General features: G+C 38.1%; 1 protein-coding gene across 1 annotated transcript in view; it reads left to right on the plus strand.

Annotated features, from left to right (window-relative positions):
- The window catches only part of LOC140234721 (calcium uptake protein 3, mitochondrial-like), a 233,296-nt gene that overhangs the window by 87,418 nt on the left and 124,760 nt on the right, over positions 1–21,118 (plus strand). The window contains 1 exon segment of the mRNA XM_072314758.1: positions 5,385–5,399. Within this exon segment, the coding sequence (XP_072170859.1) occupies positions 5,385–5,399 (15 nt within the window).

Genomic DNA, 21,118 nt, shown 5'->3' on the forward strand with positions numbered 1-21,118 from the left:
TCTCTACATAACCTGTTAGATTCCTGTGGACAGTGAGATGACCTCAGGAACATGACTAGAGCAGTGTGACATGTTGATCTTATCTCATCTTTTATTCAAACTCTGATAAGCCCACATCCTTTTTAGACACCTTGAATGATTTGTGAATGAGTGCCTCCAACACATGAGAGTAGAGATGAAACATAGATATAATTGTTTTGTCACATTTATAGAGCATGAAATACACGTGTGCTTTTGTACAGTGTATTCCAGACTTTGTTGTAGATCATGTAATTGCCCTTGGCCATTTATTATCTTGATGTTCACAGTACCACTGCACACTTTTTTTTTTTCATTCGACAGAATTGTAACTTCACATTTGGATCATGTTTTGACCTCCTTCTATTGAGAACAAGTTAGTATTCAGAATGTGCATTAAAACAGTGATTTTCTGAGTATAAGAGGATGGATATAGGTGGTAGAGCTAGTAAAGAGATCACACACATACACACACAAACAAACAAACAAATAAAGATAGGTCCTGGCTACAAAATCACAAGGATACATCATCATCTGCAGCTCAACAGATCTTAATCCTTTCAAGACCAGAACATTTCCTTTGCTTTGCATACAAAAAGTTTTGGATGGTAATGAACAAGTTAAGCAATTATCATTTGCCCACAACTGTCACTAGCACTGAGACAAAATGTCTCTCGCTCTGTTTGTCTTTGCCATTGATCCACACAGGCAAATATATCTCTTGCATATTTTTGTCTCGTACCCCGACATTCAACAGACATCATTCCATAAACAAAAAAGTACACATCATCTCAGAAGATACAAATTCTTGAAGCAATGAACTCTGTGAAAGATGTGGCCCTTGGATGGCAAGACAATTGTGCCTTAAAGGTAAAATGTAGTTTCCATACACATGCAGCAACTGTCAATTTTTTTATCTAAAGTTGACACATTTGCTTCAGAAATATTAGAAAAAATGTTGTGATAACATGATTTCAGTCAGGTAATGATGGAAATGTGAAATATTAGCCAAAAAGGTATGCCGACAATAGTGCCATCAGAGAACATATCCAATCTTCGTTGCTACGTAGTGTTTCAAAATTGACTATCTGTAATCAACAAATCAGGCCACAGTGTTATTCATGGATCTTCCGCATGAGAATGAATTCCATGCAGCTTGTTGGGAAATATGATTGCTAGGGCATGATCTGTCATCACATAACATTCTATGTACTCACTTTTGAACAATGAGGGCTCTTCAGGAGTAAAAGTTGTCTACAACGATCGAAATTATTTTACACTTTTGATGTCAAAATATTCCAAAATTACTCATTATCCTACCAAATCATGTCAGCCAGATAAGTTTCTTGGTAGACCCTTTCAATATATTAAAAGCAAAATACAAAATGGTGGAATTTCATCTTGAGCCCTTCTGAGAACTATGTTTTACCTTTAAAAGCAGTTTGTGTACTCAGTGCACTGGAGTGTATTGACGCCTAAGGGACGTGACATTTGGGATCTAGTTTGAACATCCCATTGGACCAATAATCAGTGTATTGCTAATGTTGTGGTTAGTTTGGAAGATGGACAGAGATGAGATCCGAGCGGGAAACTGCCTTACTCTGTCTTTTGAGAGAAGACGTTGTACTTGAATCATACCTACTTGAAATAAAGTGATCTCTGTGCTTCGTTTGTTGTTTTCTGTCCTTGAGCAGTCACAACGAGACATCTCTCAAAGTAAATATATGACCGTAACAAGACTAATCACTTCATTTCAAGTAGGTATCATTCAAGTACAATGTTTTCTTTCAAAAGACAGAGTAAGGCAGTTTCCCCTCTCCAATCTCTTAGTCCATCTTCCGATTGATTGCCTGATAATGATTCTTTTAGGGAAGTTTTGGATCATGGGGTCAAAGGTCGGGTAGAAATGTTAAACTTATACTGTTTAATGCTGAAATTATACTGTTTTCTCTGTACTTTCGAAATTACTCAATGTACTACTGAATTAAACTTGATATACTTTCATTACAACACAATGATTTTGTCTATGGTTAAAGATTTGGTGTATGGGGGTCAAAGTTCAAGTGAAAATGCTAATGTTACATTATCTTTTTTTTTTGTATTTTGAAAATGGCTCAAAGAATTTTCATGGAAATTGGTATATATGAGCATTACCTAATAGTGATTATTGAGAGAAAGTTGTGGGCAATGTAGGAAGGTCAAGGGTCAAAGGTCTGTCCAATCACATAAAACTGTTGTCTCATGTTGCAAAAGATGTACTGTAGACCTGTTTGGAAAAGTAATGGATGCAAGGCATATCAGTCGCCATAGCAACATTTTTATTTGTGTGTGTGTGTGTGTGTGTGTGTGTGTGTGTGTGTATCATTGATAAAGCTGGGAACACAGAGACACAAGAGCCAACCATCATCTCTCTGAACCATCTTTATCAATTTTGTATTGCACTATCTGATGCTGAGATGGTGCTTTTGTGTTGAAATTGATACAAAGTTATGCAAAGAAAAGATGTAGAAATTCTTTGCCCATTTCTTGCTTCAAATGTAGAGGCCAAATACTGTAAATCATAGACTAACAATTACAAAAATAAACTAGCAAACAAGCACACACACACACACACACACACACACACACACACACAATTAATGACACTTCTGCCAGAATGCATTTAAATGAGTAGAGCAGTGCATGTGGAAGGGAAGTAGCAGTACCTTACATTCATTTCTATTCAATTGAGTTCTTGTACTTCATTCATATCGACTAATTACCAGTGGTTTTTCTCTACCAAAGAATGTTATTATTAGGTAGAGGAAGTAATGACATTATCACAGAAAAGTGCAACTACATACATTGCATTTATGAACGGCATCATGTGATATGTAAGGGTGAATGTCTTTTGATTTGTAGGTAGCAATGAACTCATAAATTATATTGTTTGTCATTGTGTTGAAACATAGTCACAGGCAAATGAGCAAAAACTTTGTTTTGATTCCATGACTCACTCATTTGATAGGTAGAGCATGGCAATCGTCACTAAGTCATGAAAATGCATGATCACATTGTACAAAGAATTATGATTTGCAAACACAATTGCTCTTGAAGCCATTTCTTTATCCTTAATTTCTCAGTCATTTAGTAGACTGTGGGGCTCTGTAACACACAACACGACAATCATGAGCCCACCAAAAACAGCAAATCAGTTTGTCAAATTGAAAACAAAAATGTGATTTGTGTACCACTAGTAGTGAATTTTTATTGATTGCTATGATCAGTTATTGATCGCAAAGTTTCATAGCATGGGGCTCGGGTTATGCCCACATTTATGTAGAGAGAAAACATGTCTAGAAAGATACGGAATGAAGACATGTATAGCATTATGGCGGGCTTCCATTACACAATGTTTTCATAGCATGTCACACTTTGCAGGCCTGCCTGAAACAATGCATACAGTAAGCACAATGCCATTATACAATGAGAAGTATTTTCAAAATATCTGATCTCAGGGACAAAATAAATTTTTGGACAGGTAATTACATCTTGTGGGCATCTGGATTCAGCAAGAGCATAATAGAACTATCATGTGTGTGTCTACTTACTCACACACACACACGCACACACACACACACACACACACACACACACACACACACATGAACATTTATTCTTTAGTTACATTTGTTTGTAGTTTCTGGAATGTGTGTACTGTCCATTAGCACTGCAGAGAGAGAGAGAGAGAGGAGTGGTATGCAAACAACATGAACACACTTTTGTTTTGTTTTTTGGATGTCTGAAGAATTTTATCAGCTGTTCATGTGACTTTATAGTAAGATGTAAGCTTGTATATTCACAGACATTTGAGTGAAAGGTTATATGAATGAAGATATCCTTTTTGTGCTACCAAACAGGAAGGCAGTAAAGATAAAGACAATTAAAAAGAATAGTTGTGGAAGGAAAACATGTTCTAAACATTACCTTCCTATGTGCAAGCTCTTCCCAACTTGGGGATATGCCATTCTGATGAACGATGATGGTAGCATTCCAAAAGTATGAAAAAAAAAAAAAGAGAGAGAGAGAGAGAATATTCTCTACTGGAATGGTGTAGCCTCATCTTAACGTATCAAGGATGGGCCGATTTTGCTACAGCACACATTTCCCATAGACACTTGCCCGAGTATACTCGGTACTCGTCCTCAATGGGTTAAGCAAGGTGGGGCTTTGGGGTTCTCAGTAAAATTACAACTCACATGTGCATACAGTCTGTAACAAGTTTTGCAATTTTAGTGTAAGTTCCCAGTCAACATTACTAAGAATATATTATGAAAATATGCATGGGCTATACATTCTCTTTTTCTATTTCTCTATCTTTCATCAATATATGAAAAATGAAAAATATATCAGTTGAAAAGATGTGGAGTTGACATGGCATTTTTACTCCGTGATGTCGAAGTTGGAGATAGATTGTCATTTGTTATCTATAGGGGGAATTCTTATGCAATGTTCTATTGAGAATGAGATGGCTTGCAAGCTAGTCCAATGGCTGATTGCATTGATTTGTGTGAGTCGTATGATTGAAACAACTCTAGTGAAGATTGGGATTCAGTAGTTCTTCTTCTTCTTCAAGGTACTCCTCAACGTTCCATCTGGAACCAAACGAGGAGGACAGGGGGAGTGCGCAATATTGCTCTGTTAGTCCTTGTAGCTTGAGTCTTGGTTGCGAAAAAAAGTGGTTGCTTGAAGTTTAAAAGTGTTGTTATTGACCTCACTAGTTACAAGTACCAGTTACAAGTGATTCAGAGGGAAACGTGATCACTGCCATTGATAACTTGTGGAGACTGTGGAGTGGTGAGATTATGCATGTAATCGGTTGATATTTCCAACTTTTTCTACTAGTTTGATACTTTTTTGTGTAGTCCACACATACATTTGAAATGTTGCATGCTCACATGACTTCTGCATTCGCCCTTCCTTTAGCGCATGTTGAACAAGTTAACTGGGCATGCGCAGTCCTTCCAGAAACAGTATGATTGTTTTGTTTTTCTGTCGGAGCTGACGCCATGAGTTATTGGAGTAATGAAGACAAGCAGTGTAAAATATTGCAAGTATTCATGTCGCGATTTATTTTGTAATGAGAATGGCCCTGCAGTGAAACATTGTTTGCTAGGATATTTTGACTGCCGATTCCAACATTTCCTAAACAGCCAGAGTCTCCGATTGATATATCAAGAGTGTTTGCATCACAAGAGTCTGTGGAAGCACTATCCACATAGTCTTGTATCATCTTTCTGTACCTTTGTGTGAAATCGAAACATTAATACATATTTCCTGTTTCTTGTCATTTCTTTTTTTTTTTTTTTATGTTCTTGCAACCAAAGGCTGAATCTGAGGAGGTGAGTTACCTGGCTACAGAACATCATATCTCTCCTGATAGAATCTTTCTCTGCTTCATCTGTATCCTGATTTTGTTTTCTTCATAATTTGGCATATTTCTTCCTTCATTCTCTCTCTGTCCTCTTTATATTTCAATCTCTCTTTACACTTACACCATCTTTTTTTTTTGTGCTTGTACGATTCCCATCTGCAGTCAGATCCCCTTTCTTAGTATTATGTTTTATAGTACCTGCATGAGTACATAGTACTGTCATATTTGTAACTCTCAATTATGATGCATTCAATGTTGAATATTTTGAGCATGACATTTCACCACCCATATATATGCAGCTATATGCAAATCAAAGATGTGCTGAAGTAGGTGTATTTTCTTACCTTTAGTATATTGTCATGTCTTCACATTTACTCTCCTGTTTCATTTTGTATAGTTTGGTTTGGGGGGAATGTTGAACTTTGTGGTACTTGTGATTGCTTCAAGTGTTGTTTCCCTCTTTTGTGCGTGACTGTGAATGACTCCCTAACACAAGGAGTCTATGTATTCTTGTGGATTTGATAATGATGACATGGAAATCATGTCTTTGGTGTAAGAAAACATGCCTGTTTGAATAGATATGACATTGAGAAATGATGATTAAATGTGAATGTTCCAACGATACAGGTGCAAGGCAATATATGATACAGTGGGCACTCACCTTTCCAACAGGGAATCTCTGCATCAGTGGTGGCAATGTTTCTATTTACTTTCACATCGTCTGTCTCCTGCAGTGAAAGTCATCACCATCCCAGGGCGACAAACCCAGCTTGTCAAAAGCTCGCTTCCAGTTGATGTGGAGGAATGTTGATACACTTTCTCATCGTTGAATCCACATCCCAACACGAACATCCTCTGTCTATATCCCCTTCAGAGAATCATCCCCCATCATTAGCAGGCACGAGGTGACAGAGAGATGGTATTCAATCATGCAAATGAGTCTTGATGGATCCCCATGACGTCCAGATATGGCTGGGTTTGCACGTTTCCCAAACGCTAGCCGGGAGATGTTTAAGAGACCCCACTTTCAAGAAAGTGGAAGAAAGTGCACTCAGTGGCACACTTTAGCAAGGTTTGTTTGATCTGTTTGCATGCCACCTCGTCTTACAGTAAGTGGGGCTCGCATTTCTTGGCCCTGCGATCATCCAACCAGCTAGAGCGCCGACAGAAAGGGGATCCCTGTTGTGGAGTCAAGAAGACATTACTGACTTTGACATCTTTTTTTTTATTGGCAGACCCAACCTGGAAGAAGAAAAAGAAGAAGCAGAAAAAACAAACAAACAACAGTAACCCCTCGTGTTCATCGTTGGCTTTAATGCATCATTACGGTCCCCATCACGCGCCCATCCTCCACCCCACCCTTTCTCTCTGGAGTCAGTTCATGGTTAACCTGCCTGATCCCCTCCCTCCTCATTTTCCTCTGAGCTGGTGCGCTCTTCTAGAGGTTATGCCCAAGAGTCCCCTGGGTCACATTTTCCGAAACCCCAGCGCAGAATCCCCCGCTGGCTTAAGATCGTCAGTTTGTATCAAAACTGCACCTTGCCTCCCCGCATCAAGAGAGTGACAAGAAAACCCCAAACTATTCTGTACATCCCAATTGGCGTTCATCTCTGAGCTCCCAATCCCTTGTGATCTTGTCTGCCTCTTTCTTCCTTGTGATACCTTTTCCTCTCCCTTCTTCTTCTCCCTATCAACCTATCTATCTATCTGTATATCTATCCATCTATCTATCTATCTATCTATCTATCTACCTATCTATCTATCTATCTTTCTATCTATCTATCTTTCTATCTACAAGGCTTGTATCAATCTATCTATCTACATGCTTTCCCAGGTCATTTTTTCAGTTTGTCTTTCTGGTTATCAGTCTATGTGTCTCATTCTCTGTCTCTTCTGCATTATTCTTCTCTCCTCTGCATTCCATATTTGCATCTAAATGACAGTTTTGTGAGTGTGTCTGGATGTAATTGTCTTCCTCTTTCTGCAATTTTTTTCTCTCTGCAATTTCCCAATTCCTATTCCTTAGTTCATTTTTTTTTTCAGAATCATCCCATCTCCATCTATCTTTACAGTCTCAGTGTCATTTTAATGTGATGTGTGCTTATCTTGGGTATCTACTAAAACCCAATCACTGCTTCTTTTCAGTGGGTTTGCTGTATTCTAGTATGTTGCAGCAACTCACTGCAATATATCTACATTGCTTCTCTGTTTATGTAGTGTGAAATGCCACATTTTTCTTACTCAGGGTAGGCAGTTCAATTTGTTTGGAATCAGTGTTTATGTATGCATCATAATGTGTGTACATGTCTACAAGTCAGTCCATCGCAACAGGTCCTACACTCTTCCTTGTATGTTTTGTCTGTAACTTTCTGTTCATTCTTGTCCTTCCTTTTTAAGTTGAATAAGAAATGATTACGTATGTATCAATATCTTTAAAGGCTCCAGCACATCCACATGTTCAGCATCCATTCTTAATGTTTGTGCAGAAATACAAGCCAACCTTAGATTTATCAGTTTAATTTCAGACATTTCGGAAAACAAGTGGCACATTCAAACAGAGAAACAAATCTCACTGAGTCTTCCAATTTGTTTCCTTCCCTGCATTGTTTCCTGTGTTTAGGTTGCCCTGGTAAAGCAGGCATAGGGTTTTGTTTGTAATGTCTTGAGAGATAGGAAGCCCTGATTCCATTATAAACTAGGCAGATATTAGAGTTTGTGTCACCATGACAACACTTACACATATGGTTCATAGTCACTTTTGAGAGTCATTCAAGTCCAGCCATACAAGATACATGAGTGTCATGTAAGCTGTGCTGTTTGTTTATATGATATTTGATATACAAACAAATATCCCCCACCAACCCACAATCACGTACTACCTCTCTGTGGTATATTGCAACTCATACTGCTTCTTCACCTCTCTGAGCTAACCATAGCCTATAGTATGTTTCTTCATGCCTTGATGAGAATGAATGTGAACATTAAATACTGATGGAGATCATATAACTTTGAAGTCCACAGGGCTACAAAAACAAGTGAACCTACACAGTGTATGCAAATAATCACAAGAGGAGGTATTTCTGATTAATCTTTCAAAGTTAGATTAGGGTTAGTGGTGTAGAAGCCTAGGTTATGTGGGGGTCAGTACAGGTCATCTGGAAATTCATTGCAGCCTTTTGAAATCAGAGTACACAGACGTCATGTCATGGCACCTCGTCGGAGCATACAGTAACTGGTTATACCTCAGCTGGCCTCCAAAGGGTTAAGAGCTGCTCCCCCCAGGGCGCTGCTTTGACATGTCCCATTAAGGTGTTACTACTTCATCCTCACCCACAAGTGTTCCGGTCTGCGTTACCACCGCAATCCCGCTCCTTTGTTTTTGGTGGATGCGGAGTTTCTCCTTGATGAATACCCATCCTCCTGAGTTGCGACTCTTTTCACCTACTCTCACTACCCTCATCCATATGAAGTGGCAATTGAGAGGTTAAATCGATGTCATTCAGTTTTGGCCGTCCCTTTGCTCACAGGCAGAGAGAGTTTTGCCAGTAGATGTAGTGTGATGGATCAAAAGATGGGAGAATGAATCGGTAAAATGTCAAAAATGTACCAAACAGCATTTCTAGACTAATGCGGTCATCATGCACTGTCACTTGATGAATGTGAGAAGGATAAGAATTGCATTTATAACCTCCCCCCCCCCCCCCATTTCACACTACAGAAGAACTTTGGACTGGACCTTCTGTTGATTCAGAAGGCCACCAAGAGAAGCATAGGAAAAAGAAGTTTGAAGAGAGTGAAATGATTTGTTCTTACATAAACCCTTTGCAGAAATTGTTCAGAGAGAGTGATTCCTATATGCAAAAGTAATGTAAAAAACTATCAGAATCTATTGTGATGTATGTTTGACCATTATCATGTAGTCATTGACTGGACATAAAGTTCCATCGTAATCATGGAATAGCATTTCAGTATTTTTTTTCCCTCGTAAATATGAGCATGTCAATTTCAGAGGACATGCAGGTCATCTAATTTGATGTATTTTCCTTGCAACCACTCCTGCAACCCACCCCTGCTCGCCTACCTCATATATTGCTTGTGGCATTATCAAATTGATAATCCCATCAATATTGGTTTTCCATGGCAATAGCCTGCGATGAAAGCGCATCCCGCAAGTTATCCATTGCCGTCCGTCTGAAGCAGCCCAGACAGATATTGCCAATAAAATGTCAGACGAAATTAGTACGATTCCATCTGATATGAGGGTTTTACAGAGCTGCCGAACAGTTATTGTCTTACCTTGGGAGTGATATTGACTGAGCTGGGTCCTTGAAGTCTAATTTAGACGATTTCATCCAGAAGACAACATACCACTATTTCTTGGATTAATATATATGTCGGTTTGTCCCCCCCCCCCCCCACCCACCTTCTGTTCTTTGATGGAATGGGCTTTTGATAACGACTAAAAGGAAACACTGTCACATCCATGTTTCCGGTCAGAAGAGCGATGGGCAATTTGGGAAGAGATTGGGGGCGAGCTTTGATTGTGTTGGATCCAAAAATGTATTGGAGCTTCATGGGGATCAGCATGATTGATTGTACGGTGACCAGTGGAGAATGGATGAAGATTTAGGTGGCTGGACGATGGACAATCGTATCATAACAGGGATAAGACGCCAGGCGATTTATGCCCCATGTCAAAAGACATTGGGCTCTGTTAAGTCTTACACAGCTTTTCTTGTTTTCTTTTGTTTTTGTCATTCCTTTTCCTTCCTTGAATTGCATCGTGCCCAAATCGATGTGCTATGAAATGCTGCATTACGTATTTAAAGAGGAAATCCACTCCAAAAATAAATGAACTTCAAAACAAAGAGAAAAAAAAATGTTCCCTACAGAATGATACACGTACAAAAATGACGAAAATCAGATAAGAAATAAGGAAGATATGACATTTTGAAATTTCACATTTTTTCAGAAAACATTTCTTGACCAGTCCTTATGAATATTCAAATGAGCGAGTTGATAATGTCATACCCTCACAATTTTTCATGTATGTTATATATTAAATTAGGAAAAATTGATATTTTTAGTTAATGGAAGCAAAAGCATGTTCTCATACCAAGATATATCAAAGTTGTTCTTTGTTTATTTTGGATGGTTTTAAAGGGATGGTGCAGTATTGGTGGAGATGAGAATTGGGCTTTTAACTTTTTGCAAGATACAAAGAAAACACTTATGAAATAGTTCAGAACATACCATTGTAAGAAGAATTCAAAGTTTATTTGATGAAAATCGGGTTTGGAATGGCTGAAACATCCAAAACAAAGTATGACAAAGCGATCGTAATGAAAGGTGGGTCCCACACTTCATTAGAATCACTCTATTTTTGATATCTCAGCCATTTCAAAACCAATTTTCCTCAAATAAACATCGAATTCCTCATGGAATTACATGCTCTTTCATATTTCTTAGAAGGTTTCTCATTATCTCACCAAAAAGTGTTAGAAACCTAAAATTAGGTCTCAACCAAAACTATACGATCCCTTTAAGGTAAGTTTTATATTTATACTGCTGAAATATGAGATTTTTGTCATTTCTGTATATGAAATGAATAAGAAATTGCATAGGAAAAAGCATGACATTGTCAATGCGGGTATTTGAGTATTCATAAGGATTGGTCAAGAAATGTTTTCCAAAAAGTGAAATTTCAAAATGCCATATCTTCCTTACTTCTGATCCGTTTTTTTTTTTCATTTTCTTATCATTCTGTACCAAATATTTTTCTATTTCTTTTGAAGTTTATTTATTTTTGGGGTGGATATCCTCTTTAAAGAGATAATCTTATTTTTGCATTGATAGTAACCCCCCCCCCCCTCCCCCCCCCCCCTTTTTCACGGGTGGCTATAATACCATTTGTGGAAAAAAAGAATTGTCGTTTCATTTGCCACTTTAAATTTTTGTGGAATGACGAAGACGGCTAGACATTTTCATGCTCAGGCAGCAACAGTCAAGTATAAATGTATGTAAAAGCTTTAAATGTAAGTTTGGAAAATTCTGTTGGCAAACATTCCTTGGCAAACTCTACTCCTGTAAACCACTATAATCCTCTAGTAGGCAGCAATGAAGTGCTATGACAAAGGTATGATTGTTTTCAGGATGCATATGTCAAGAGACTGTTACATCTCCATCATTTTTCATCAAAGTTGATTGTCCTGACTGCATTTGGCACATCGATCTCATGATGACATGGGTGGCTTTACGGAAGGCATTATGGTATGGTGCCTTTCAATACCACAATCAAATTACAAAAAGGAACAGACCAGTGGACATAAGGTGGAACAGGCTCATTCAAGTGACTCAGATTAGCGTATCAATAATCTTCCTTAATTCTTCATGGTAACATCACTGGCCCAAATGGTATGGCATGACATGTGTGCACACAAACCATTTTCTTTTTCTTTTCTTTTTATATGGGGGATTTGGTGGAGGAAATAGTCGCACCAAAGATCAACCAGTCTGGTGACAGAATAGGAGGGATTTAAAGCTGTCATTGCTTATGTTGAGTCTTAGCGAGATGGCCATGATCAAACCTGTCTCCGTGGTTTGCAGGCAAAGATTAGTGTCTTCTTGCTAATTTGCCCGGATTGAGTTTACCCACCCCCCCCCCCCCCAACCAACTCACAATCCTTTTTCAACCCTTGAAAGTTTACCGCACTCCTCCTGTGTGATGTGCTATGGTCCGAATGCACCTGTGCTGGCCGTCGCCAGGGAAACGGTGTTTGAGTCGTCTGTCTGCTTAATTAGGTCAGACAGAAAGCACAAGTGTGGGAGAGAGTCATTCCAAAGGAGTATAAACCTCGATGGCTCTTTCCTGTCTTCTATTGTTCATACAGATGAAGCTTTGCTTTTCTTGTCTGATGACCATGTTATAATTCTACATTCATATTTTCATCATCTTTCTCTTGCTTTTTACATTATGTGGTGTTTGACTGCATAACCACAACATGTCTTTGAATTGCTGTTGGCATTATTCGTATCAGGATTTCTTGTGTGTGCATTTCCAACTCTTTGAGATCAGACATGGAATAGGACGCGGAATGGAAGATTAATAGTTAACTCCCACTTTCAGAGCAATATGCGGTTGGCACCTGTTATTGAAACTCAAGCATCAGCTGTGTTTGAGATTAACATCCTCAAACATCATCACAACCTTACCTGCATTGTAGTGCAAACTGTTTAAACATTAAACTTACATATAGGATCAGTTTCAAGGATCCATCTACAGAGAATTTTGTTTAAGATCCAAAAATGTGTTTTCCCTTTATGATAAATATGACATCATGGAGTTAATATTAATACATGTTTGCTCATTTAGCTTTGTATCAGATTCAAAGAGAAACAGTGTGTTATGGATATTTTCCACATTTATTCCTTTTTCTCAAATCCTATCAGCATTTGTACCTTTGCAGTAAACTTTTGACTTTTGTAGGCAATGCCATTATATCCACTTCAGTATTGCTGCAAGATGCATTCAAATGTGGCAGGATTATGGTAATATGGGTAGGTACTTAATGAGTCAAATATGGTGAAGTAATCCCTGCAAATTATAAAAATTAACCGAGTAAGTTTTCAAGTTCAGATTAAACGTGAAAAAACGTAATGCACGTGTTGTGGTCAGCTGGGGATGTCTCTCCAAATTGCAGACATCCACTGATGTAATGAGTGCGATAGTTGTTGTATAGATGATCATTAGATGGTTTATGATATCTTCCGCCTGGCAGGTATAAAGGTAGTTAACGGGGACCTTCTTTGCTCTCCCCGTCTTAGCACCTTGAACATCAGTGTGACGTGACTGTGAGTGAAGGACACTCATATGCATGCAAATGAGGATGGCGCATCACCACACAGTGCTGTAGGTGCTGATTTGCATGTGACGACGGAGGCTGGCCGAAAATAAAAACAGATGTAGTCAAATGAGCCTAACAAAGTCTCTCATTTCCTCCTGACGTGGAGTTTGCTGTCCATTGTTGGCCAATCAGGGGATAAATGGGGGTAATTGATGGTAGCACATTGAACCTGTGACTCTCCCGGTCACGATAATTGGCTGAAATCCCCCTGCAGTCCGTCGTCTTTGGGAGAAGCCAACACCTGCCCCAAGCCTAAAGCCCCCCTTGGCATCACCACCATCCCATCTCGCCCTGCCACTCAGTCCCATGTGCCGGTTGATTTCGTGTCATACTTTGATGACTACATGGAGTTTTATGAAAGGGACTGTTTGAAAGTCTTTACCTGCTACTTATCACACTTTTTCACACAGGTTTCAGTAATTCTACATCTCCTTTCCATCCTGAAATCCAACTCTGAGTTCATTAACTGTAGTAAGTCTTCTCAGGCATAGTCTTGAAGCTTTAAAATGTATGACATGAAGGTTTCAGCTTACATGAATTTAGGATTCTTTACACTTCCACATGGATTAATTGCAATATTTCTTAAAACTGATAAATACTTTCTTCTTATTTCTAGATTTTGAATGTATTGCAATTTGTTTTGAAAGTCCGTACCTAAATAAGGGGTCAGACCAGTGCAACAGTACATCACTTGGGAGTTTGTAGAACAGCAGAGAAAAGAAGAAGTAACTGTTATAGTAGAATTTTTTGTCGTGTGGAAATTTTTGAGGAACCAGAAACTAGTGCGATAATAAAAGCACACAAATATTTTTACTTGTTATATGTATAATTATTAAATGTCTTGATTCAGTGGAATAAAACACAAGATTTATAATGATGCAGCACAAAAAAATTATGAATGCAAAAATATCCACTTTTACAGTACTCACTTTTTTTTCTTTTTTAAAAAACTTATTAGTATATATAAATGGTAGTATATAATATGGTATGATATAACATAAGTTTGGGCATGAATTGTCAAATAATCATGTTAATTGTTATACCATGATGTAAGACTTCTCAATTTTAGCCAAGTACTACAAGTGTGTATTAAATTACGAAGATTTATCCTTTCGAATTGATAGCAAATTTAATTGAATTGATGAACGGATGAGAACAGAAATGATAGCATAAACTCAACAAGTGTTTCATTGCTGTGATACTCGCTTATTCCTCGGAGATGACTTTGAAAAGTCTTGAAGATGGGGGCAGGTGAAGGTCACTCCTTAGAGCCGGTGATTGGATAGAACTCGTTAGAATCTGGCGTCTGCTTTGTGTCACCCAGTAATCCCTGTGTATTCCAAGGAAATGAGAACTATCCATCCATGTCTGTTAGCGGTCCTCCTTGCCTACTTTCCCTTCCCTAAACTTTTCTCTTCACACCCCAGCCCCACCCTGCATTCCTGTAACTACTCCTTTCCTGTGGGTTCCTCCTGCATTGTGCACGAATGTTTCGAGGGAGACCTGAGCCCCTTGCACGTGGCAATCTCTGAGATTAGGACTTTGCAAAAAAACAAAACCAAAACAAACAAAAGGGAAAAAAGGTTCCTACCCTTGGACATCGTCAGCAGAGTTCTGCTCATATTGGTCCTTGGGGAATGCGTGCATGAATCGGAGGAGAATATGGTATTAGAGGTTCCGTTAAAAATTGAGTATGCAAATTACAATAATGATGTGTAAATGGCCTATTTTTGGTGACCCCATCAGAAGTTCATGAATTGAGTAAGACAGTTCATTGGGCTTATCATCTCATCTCCAGCAAGTAGCAAGTCAGGTTATTACTCTGCTTTTTGACTAATTTGACTCAGAGGTTAAAGATTTGTTTGTTCGTTTGTTTTTTTTTTTAAGTTTTCAAATGGTCTATTTGTGGTTTTTTTTGTTAGTGGAAACACCAAGATATACATTAATGATGCTTTCACAGGTTTTGCATTGTTTCACACTTTTTTTTCAGTGATCTTTTCATTGATTCCATTTCCTTTGAAAATATAACAGTTTAAAAAAGAAATACATATCATATACATAACATTTGTCATAAATGTTCATGCATATACAAAACATATTCCATGAAAACAAGAATAATCATTCAATTCATTTTAAGGCAGAAATCAAGCAGGAAAAAAAAGTTGGATGAATTATCCAGTCAATTTCTTCTTAAACTAAAAAAAAAAAAAGAGTCAAACTCAAGGTTAACTAAAAAAAAACAAAACCACACACTCATACACACGTGCATACACACACACACACTCTAGCACATTCTCAAAAACGTCCCGAAGTTACCCTTAACCCAACCACCTTGATAAATTTAGAGGTGAATGACTTTGAAAGAATACTCATGTACAGCTTGAAAAAAAAAAGGTCCGTTGCAGATATGATACAGATTTGTCAATCATACCGTAAACATCTCCATATGAGCACCACTCCTAATCGCTTGTGCAATTGAAGGAAACAAGTCATGTCTGTAGTTCCTGGCATGCATCACCATCCTCACTTGTATGATGACAGACAAGTTATCAGTATCAAGTGCTGAGCCCCTTCAGTGGGCAGCAAGAACCACCCCCCCCCCCATCCCTTCCAGAGCTTGTTGGTCATAATTAGCAGAAGTAATTAACTAATACATATACCTTTGATAGGGCCATTTCCAGGTGTGTGTCTTTCTGTAACTGCTGTGTCACGATGTCGCAGATGCTTCCGTGACAAGCAAAAATGATAGACACAGAATTTCTCTTTCTTTATTCTGGAGATGTATATTGTGGATTGCAATTGAAAGGAGGTTGTGAAAAGTCATAAATTGGAAGCTCATTGGATCAAGTAGGAGATAAATATCTCCTGGTCGTTGAGACTGGTGTAGGTTTTACTTTGAATGAATTTGAATTACTTGTGAATGCATATATGTAGATATTTCATAGCAATGTTTATAGCACCCGTTCACCAAATGTGCCGTGCACTCATAGAAACGAAGATGCCATTTTCTGTACATTTCTCAAGTATGACACATTCAGCTCCTTTTCCTAGTCATTAGTGATTAAAGATAATATAAAGTTTTGGTATTACCTCAAAAGTTTCCCTGAATTTCCTTGTCTTAGTTTGTGTTTCAGGTTAACGTACCTTTCATATAACTAACACTGTGAGACTTACTCGCCCCAAAGTGCTCTCATGTCTTAGTAATCATTCAATAATGGTTTCGTACCAGAACCGCCGCCGTACGACGGCGGCGAGGTAGTACACGTATTGTGCGAGATAACTGCGACCAGCAGCGTGCAGCCCCATACGCATACTGTGTAGCTAACTGCGACCAGCAGCCCCATACACATAGCTAAATGGGGCTTCGCATTGTAGCTTACAGGATCATGACAGATTTAGTATCGCGGGTAAATATCAACTTAAAATCCAAAAATTTCTTCAATTTGAAGACTTACCAGTTAAGTTGAAGTATTGAAAACAGGCTTTGGGCAACGTTTGGTTTTGCCAATAGTCCCTTTCTGTTCGAATTGATGACTGAATGTGACTCGGTTGAGAGGACCTTGGGAGAGCTACACTGAATTGACGGCCAGCGCATGCGCACACAAACATCTTATCCGTTCATGGATTTGAAATTTGTTCGCATGTGATGTGTGCGTATGCGCTGGTCGTAGTAATCAGTGTATGTAGCTCTCGCAAGGTTCTCTCGACAGAGTCACATTCAGTCATCAATTCGAACAGAAAGGGACTATTGGCAGAACCAAACGTTGCCCGAAGCCTGTTTTCAAGACTTCAACTTAATTGGTAAGTCTTCAAATTGAAGAATTTTGTGGATTTGAAGTTGATATTTACCCGCGATACTAAATCTGTCATGATCCTGAATGCTACAATGCGAAGCCCCATTACGCTATGCGTATGGGGCTGCTGGTCGCTATGCGTATGGGGCTGCTGGTCGCAGTTAATTGCATGATTACTAAGAAATGAGAGCACTTTGGGGCGAGTAAGTCTCACAGTGTTAGTTATATGATAGATACTTTAACCTGAAACACGGAAATTCAGGGAAACTTTTGAGGTACCAAAACTTTTTATTTTCTTTAAGTCATTTGTAATGAGTAATAAGTAATGACATTTTTATTCTGTGTGCGACCCTCAAAACAGCAAGCATGTTTGTATTCTTTGCTGGAGAATGAAAACTTAGTTTGATGCCTGATTCCCGATGGAATCCAATTTTTTTGCATGGTCATTGCAATGGTGGAGAAGGTCTGTCTTTATGATGATGCGACTCCTTTGCAAACAAATGAACGTTTTGTCTTGCATCAAGTATATTTGGGACAAGTCCAAGTGCTAAATGCATATCATCCCCTTCCAAGTTAAGAGTAATTAGGGGAGGAAGTCTTTGAGGCTCCATTTCCAGAATTAAGCGGCAAACTGGTCCCATAGGTCATGAGAAGGTTTTTTTTTTCCTTTAATGAAAAGAGATTGTTTTGACTGCTAGTTCAATTTGTATCACATTGCTTCAATCAAACTTATCACACTTTCCTGAAGTACATTTCCTTTTACAGGAAAGCAAATACACTATCCTTGAAGCTTATTCTCCTTCTGGATTCTTCTGCCTGCAGGAAAGCATAACAACAAACATTTGAACCAAAAAAATGGTGTGATATGTGATGTGTTACATTAGTTGCTAGTTTAAAAGAAAAAACAACAGCTTTTCCTGAAATTCAAACTTCATTTTGTGTGTAGGCCTGTGTTTGTGTGTGCGTGTGTGTGTGTGTGTGTGTAGGTGAGTGTGTGTGTGGAATACAAGGCACCTTTTGAACCTGCGGGTGCCTTTAAATGGGGGATCTCCCGTAGGGTTGTTCTTGTAGGAGGACAAGTCTCATTTCCTCTGTCAAGCGGGGGAGCCCTGCAGGCTATACCAGCTCTGTTTGAAATGTAAACCTAGGACTAGGTGTCAGTGGTTGGACACCTTGGCAAGCCATTTCCACAGCAGTGGAAGTGATCTTGAGAGGGAGCTTTCCCCTGTAGGGATGGAAGTAGTTGTAAAGGGCACTTAAAGGGCTTCTTTTTTTTCTCCCCTTTAAAGTAAAGTGGAATAAAGCGTAAGAAAGCTGTGAATTTTAGCGGAAAGTTTCACTTATGATGAAAAAGTTATGGCTGTGTGAATACCAAGTTATGTTCAGTTAGTAGCCCATCAATTGAATGTCAACCCATAACTCATGACAACCTGGTGGGTCCTTTAACAAAGTATTTGTGGGTTTCAGAGTCTTACTGGAAAAGGATTAAATAAAACCTCTTGGTCACATTCTTCATTTTCTTTAATCACAGAAGGACTCTGTACATGATTTGTGGGGTACATTTCAGTCATTTCAGTGTGTATGTGCTGAGGTAATTTCATTTTTTAGTAGACTTGGGTCTTTAAATAGTGTGTTGACACTGTTGTCACATGTTAAGTTTTTTTTTTTCTAAGACCTTCAAAGCAGAAGTCTGTTGTTTTTGACCTTTAGAATGATCTTGTTTCATCTACTTCTGCTTTTGTTTTCCTTGTGGGAAACATAAATTTTTTGAAGAGTTCTCTGACAAGATAAAAAGTCTTTTATTCTTAGACTTGGGGAGGGGGAGAAAGAGATTAGTGCTATTGCATTCCACATGTAGCTTACTGAATTAGATTATACATTGGGATATGTACTGAATTGAAACACATATCATGCAGAATTTTCAGGTATGGCACATAAAGATGATCATTATTGTGAAACTCATCAAGCAACAGAAATTATATTGTAGCATATACGGAAACAAAGACTGAACATGAGTCAAATTGTTCCTTGTGTATGTGAATTGGTTGGTGTTGTAATGTATAATATTAAACAATCATTGTTTTCTGCTTTACAACTGTTGCCTTGCTTTATTGATTATTGAAAATTCAATTGCAATTTGTAATTAATCAATCAGAACAAATTCTTAGACAAGTTCTCCCAAAGATCTAGAGTGTTTGTACAGGGTTTTTAAGCTGAAACTGTGGTTTGTTTTATTGTTTTTGTTGTTCCTTTTCTGTTTTTGGCTTGAAGATTTGTTCTCTGTTGCTCTAAATAACTTAGTTCTCTTGTAGATACCATCTGATACCTCTCAAAATAGTGATGCTGATGCCAATAGTTGACTGCTGAGTGTGAATTAGCTAGCCTCTGTGATATTATGTGAAAAAAAAAAAAACCACTTTAATTTCATGTAAAATGGTATTTCCAGGTGAAAGCTTTCAGCCGGAAGGAGCAATTTGTATTTTCATGGCAGTTTTCAATGAACACAGCAGGGCTTGTGTACACTGTTCAACGGGTGGCACAGCTCACTATTACCATCATCATTTGTCCTCTTCTTTCTCTCCTAGAAATGCATGTCACCTATGAATGATGCAAAAAGGTCTTATAACCACTGATTTCTGTAGATTGTATGAAGGTCCCCTTTGTTGTGTTCTGTATCTTGCCTCTTTTGTTATCAACTTTCTTTTTGTCTATTTGCCCAATATAATATATGAAAGAAGACATGTTCATGGTTGTAGGTTCCTTCTGGCCATTCTGAAATAAACAATCCATGCTTGCTTCATATTGTCCTACAAACATATTGCTGTTGAAGTGTATTTGACTCAAACAACAAAAAGTTGCAGTAATGCTTGATAAATTTTCTTTGCTTCCCCCTCGTTGGAGACATTGGTGAACATTTGCTTTAAAACACCATGTATGTTTTAACCATTCTCTGTTATTACAGGTTATCCTGTTTTTGAATGTCTTGTTTTTGCTGTTGTTGATCAAATTTTATAGCAATTCACTGTGCAGAGAACGTTTTCTACCAAAAGGTTCATTTTGGTCTCCACCTGTTTGCCATATGCGGAGCTAAGGCAGTGTACACCAGGATATTGCTGATTTCCTATTGCAGAATGATTTGTCGAGAAACGTAGCATTGCAGAACTGGTGTTCATTCGCGATATTGTGGGGTTTGGTGCAATCACTCAAACTCTTCTTATTCTACTACAATTCATGAATGTTTCAGTGTTTGGAATGTTTTTGAATGTGATTTTTGTGTGTGTATTATGTGTGTAGCTATGGTAAACATATGTGTGTACTGAGAATCATTAAACATTAATCACACAGCCATGAATGACGAATTGAAAATAAGGATAAGTCCCATTAATACCTCTACATTTAGATACCATTGGCGTCTTATGCAATATGTTTTCCAATTGTAAATGACAAAGTGTTTCTCTAAGGCACGTTTCCAGTTCTTTATTATTTTTAATTGCTGGGCAATGTTACCGCAATATATTTGTTGTTGTTGTTTTTTTTTATGAGTTCTGTCAAAAGTTGTGTCTTTTCTGACAGTGGTCTTTAAGTCTTGTATGTTTCTGTGTGTTTGTTGTTGCTGTTGTTTTGTGTGGTGGTATGGGGGAGACAGTCTCTTACTGAAACCATAAACATACTGCCAATAAAAATAAACAACATCATACATGCCTAACATGATTATATTTATAACAAGTAGAGATGTGCAAGATGTGATAGCTTTTAATAGCATAGTATGCCTTATGATTGCCTATCTATGGGATTGTCTCAAATTTCTCTTGTGTAGTTATTGAATAGCAAAGTCAGGTGAAATTTTAACATGCTCTTACAGTTGTCACACTCAACTCAAATGAAGCAAGTATGTACCAGATTGAAATGAGTGGTAGTAACCTTATTCATTGCAGTCATACTTTTCTTTGGGTGAAATACTGATGTTGCATTAAAAGGAGAGAAATTTA

Source organism: Diadema setosum, chromosome 11 (assembly GCF_964275005.1).
Source record: "Diadema setosum chromosome 11, eeDiaSeto1, whole genome shotgun sequence".
In the NCBI taxonomy this organism is placed as follows: domain Eukaryota; kingdom Metazoa; phylum Echinodermata; class Echinoidea; order Diadematoida; family Diadematidae; genus Diadema; species Diadema setosum.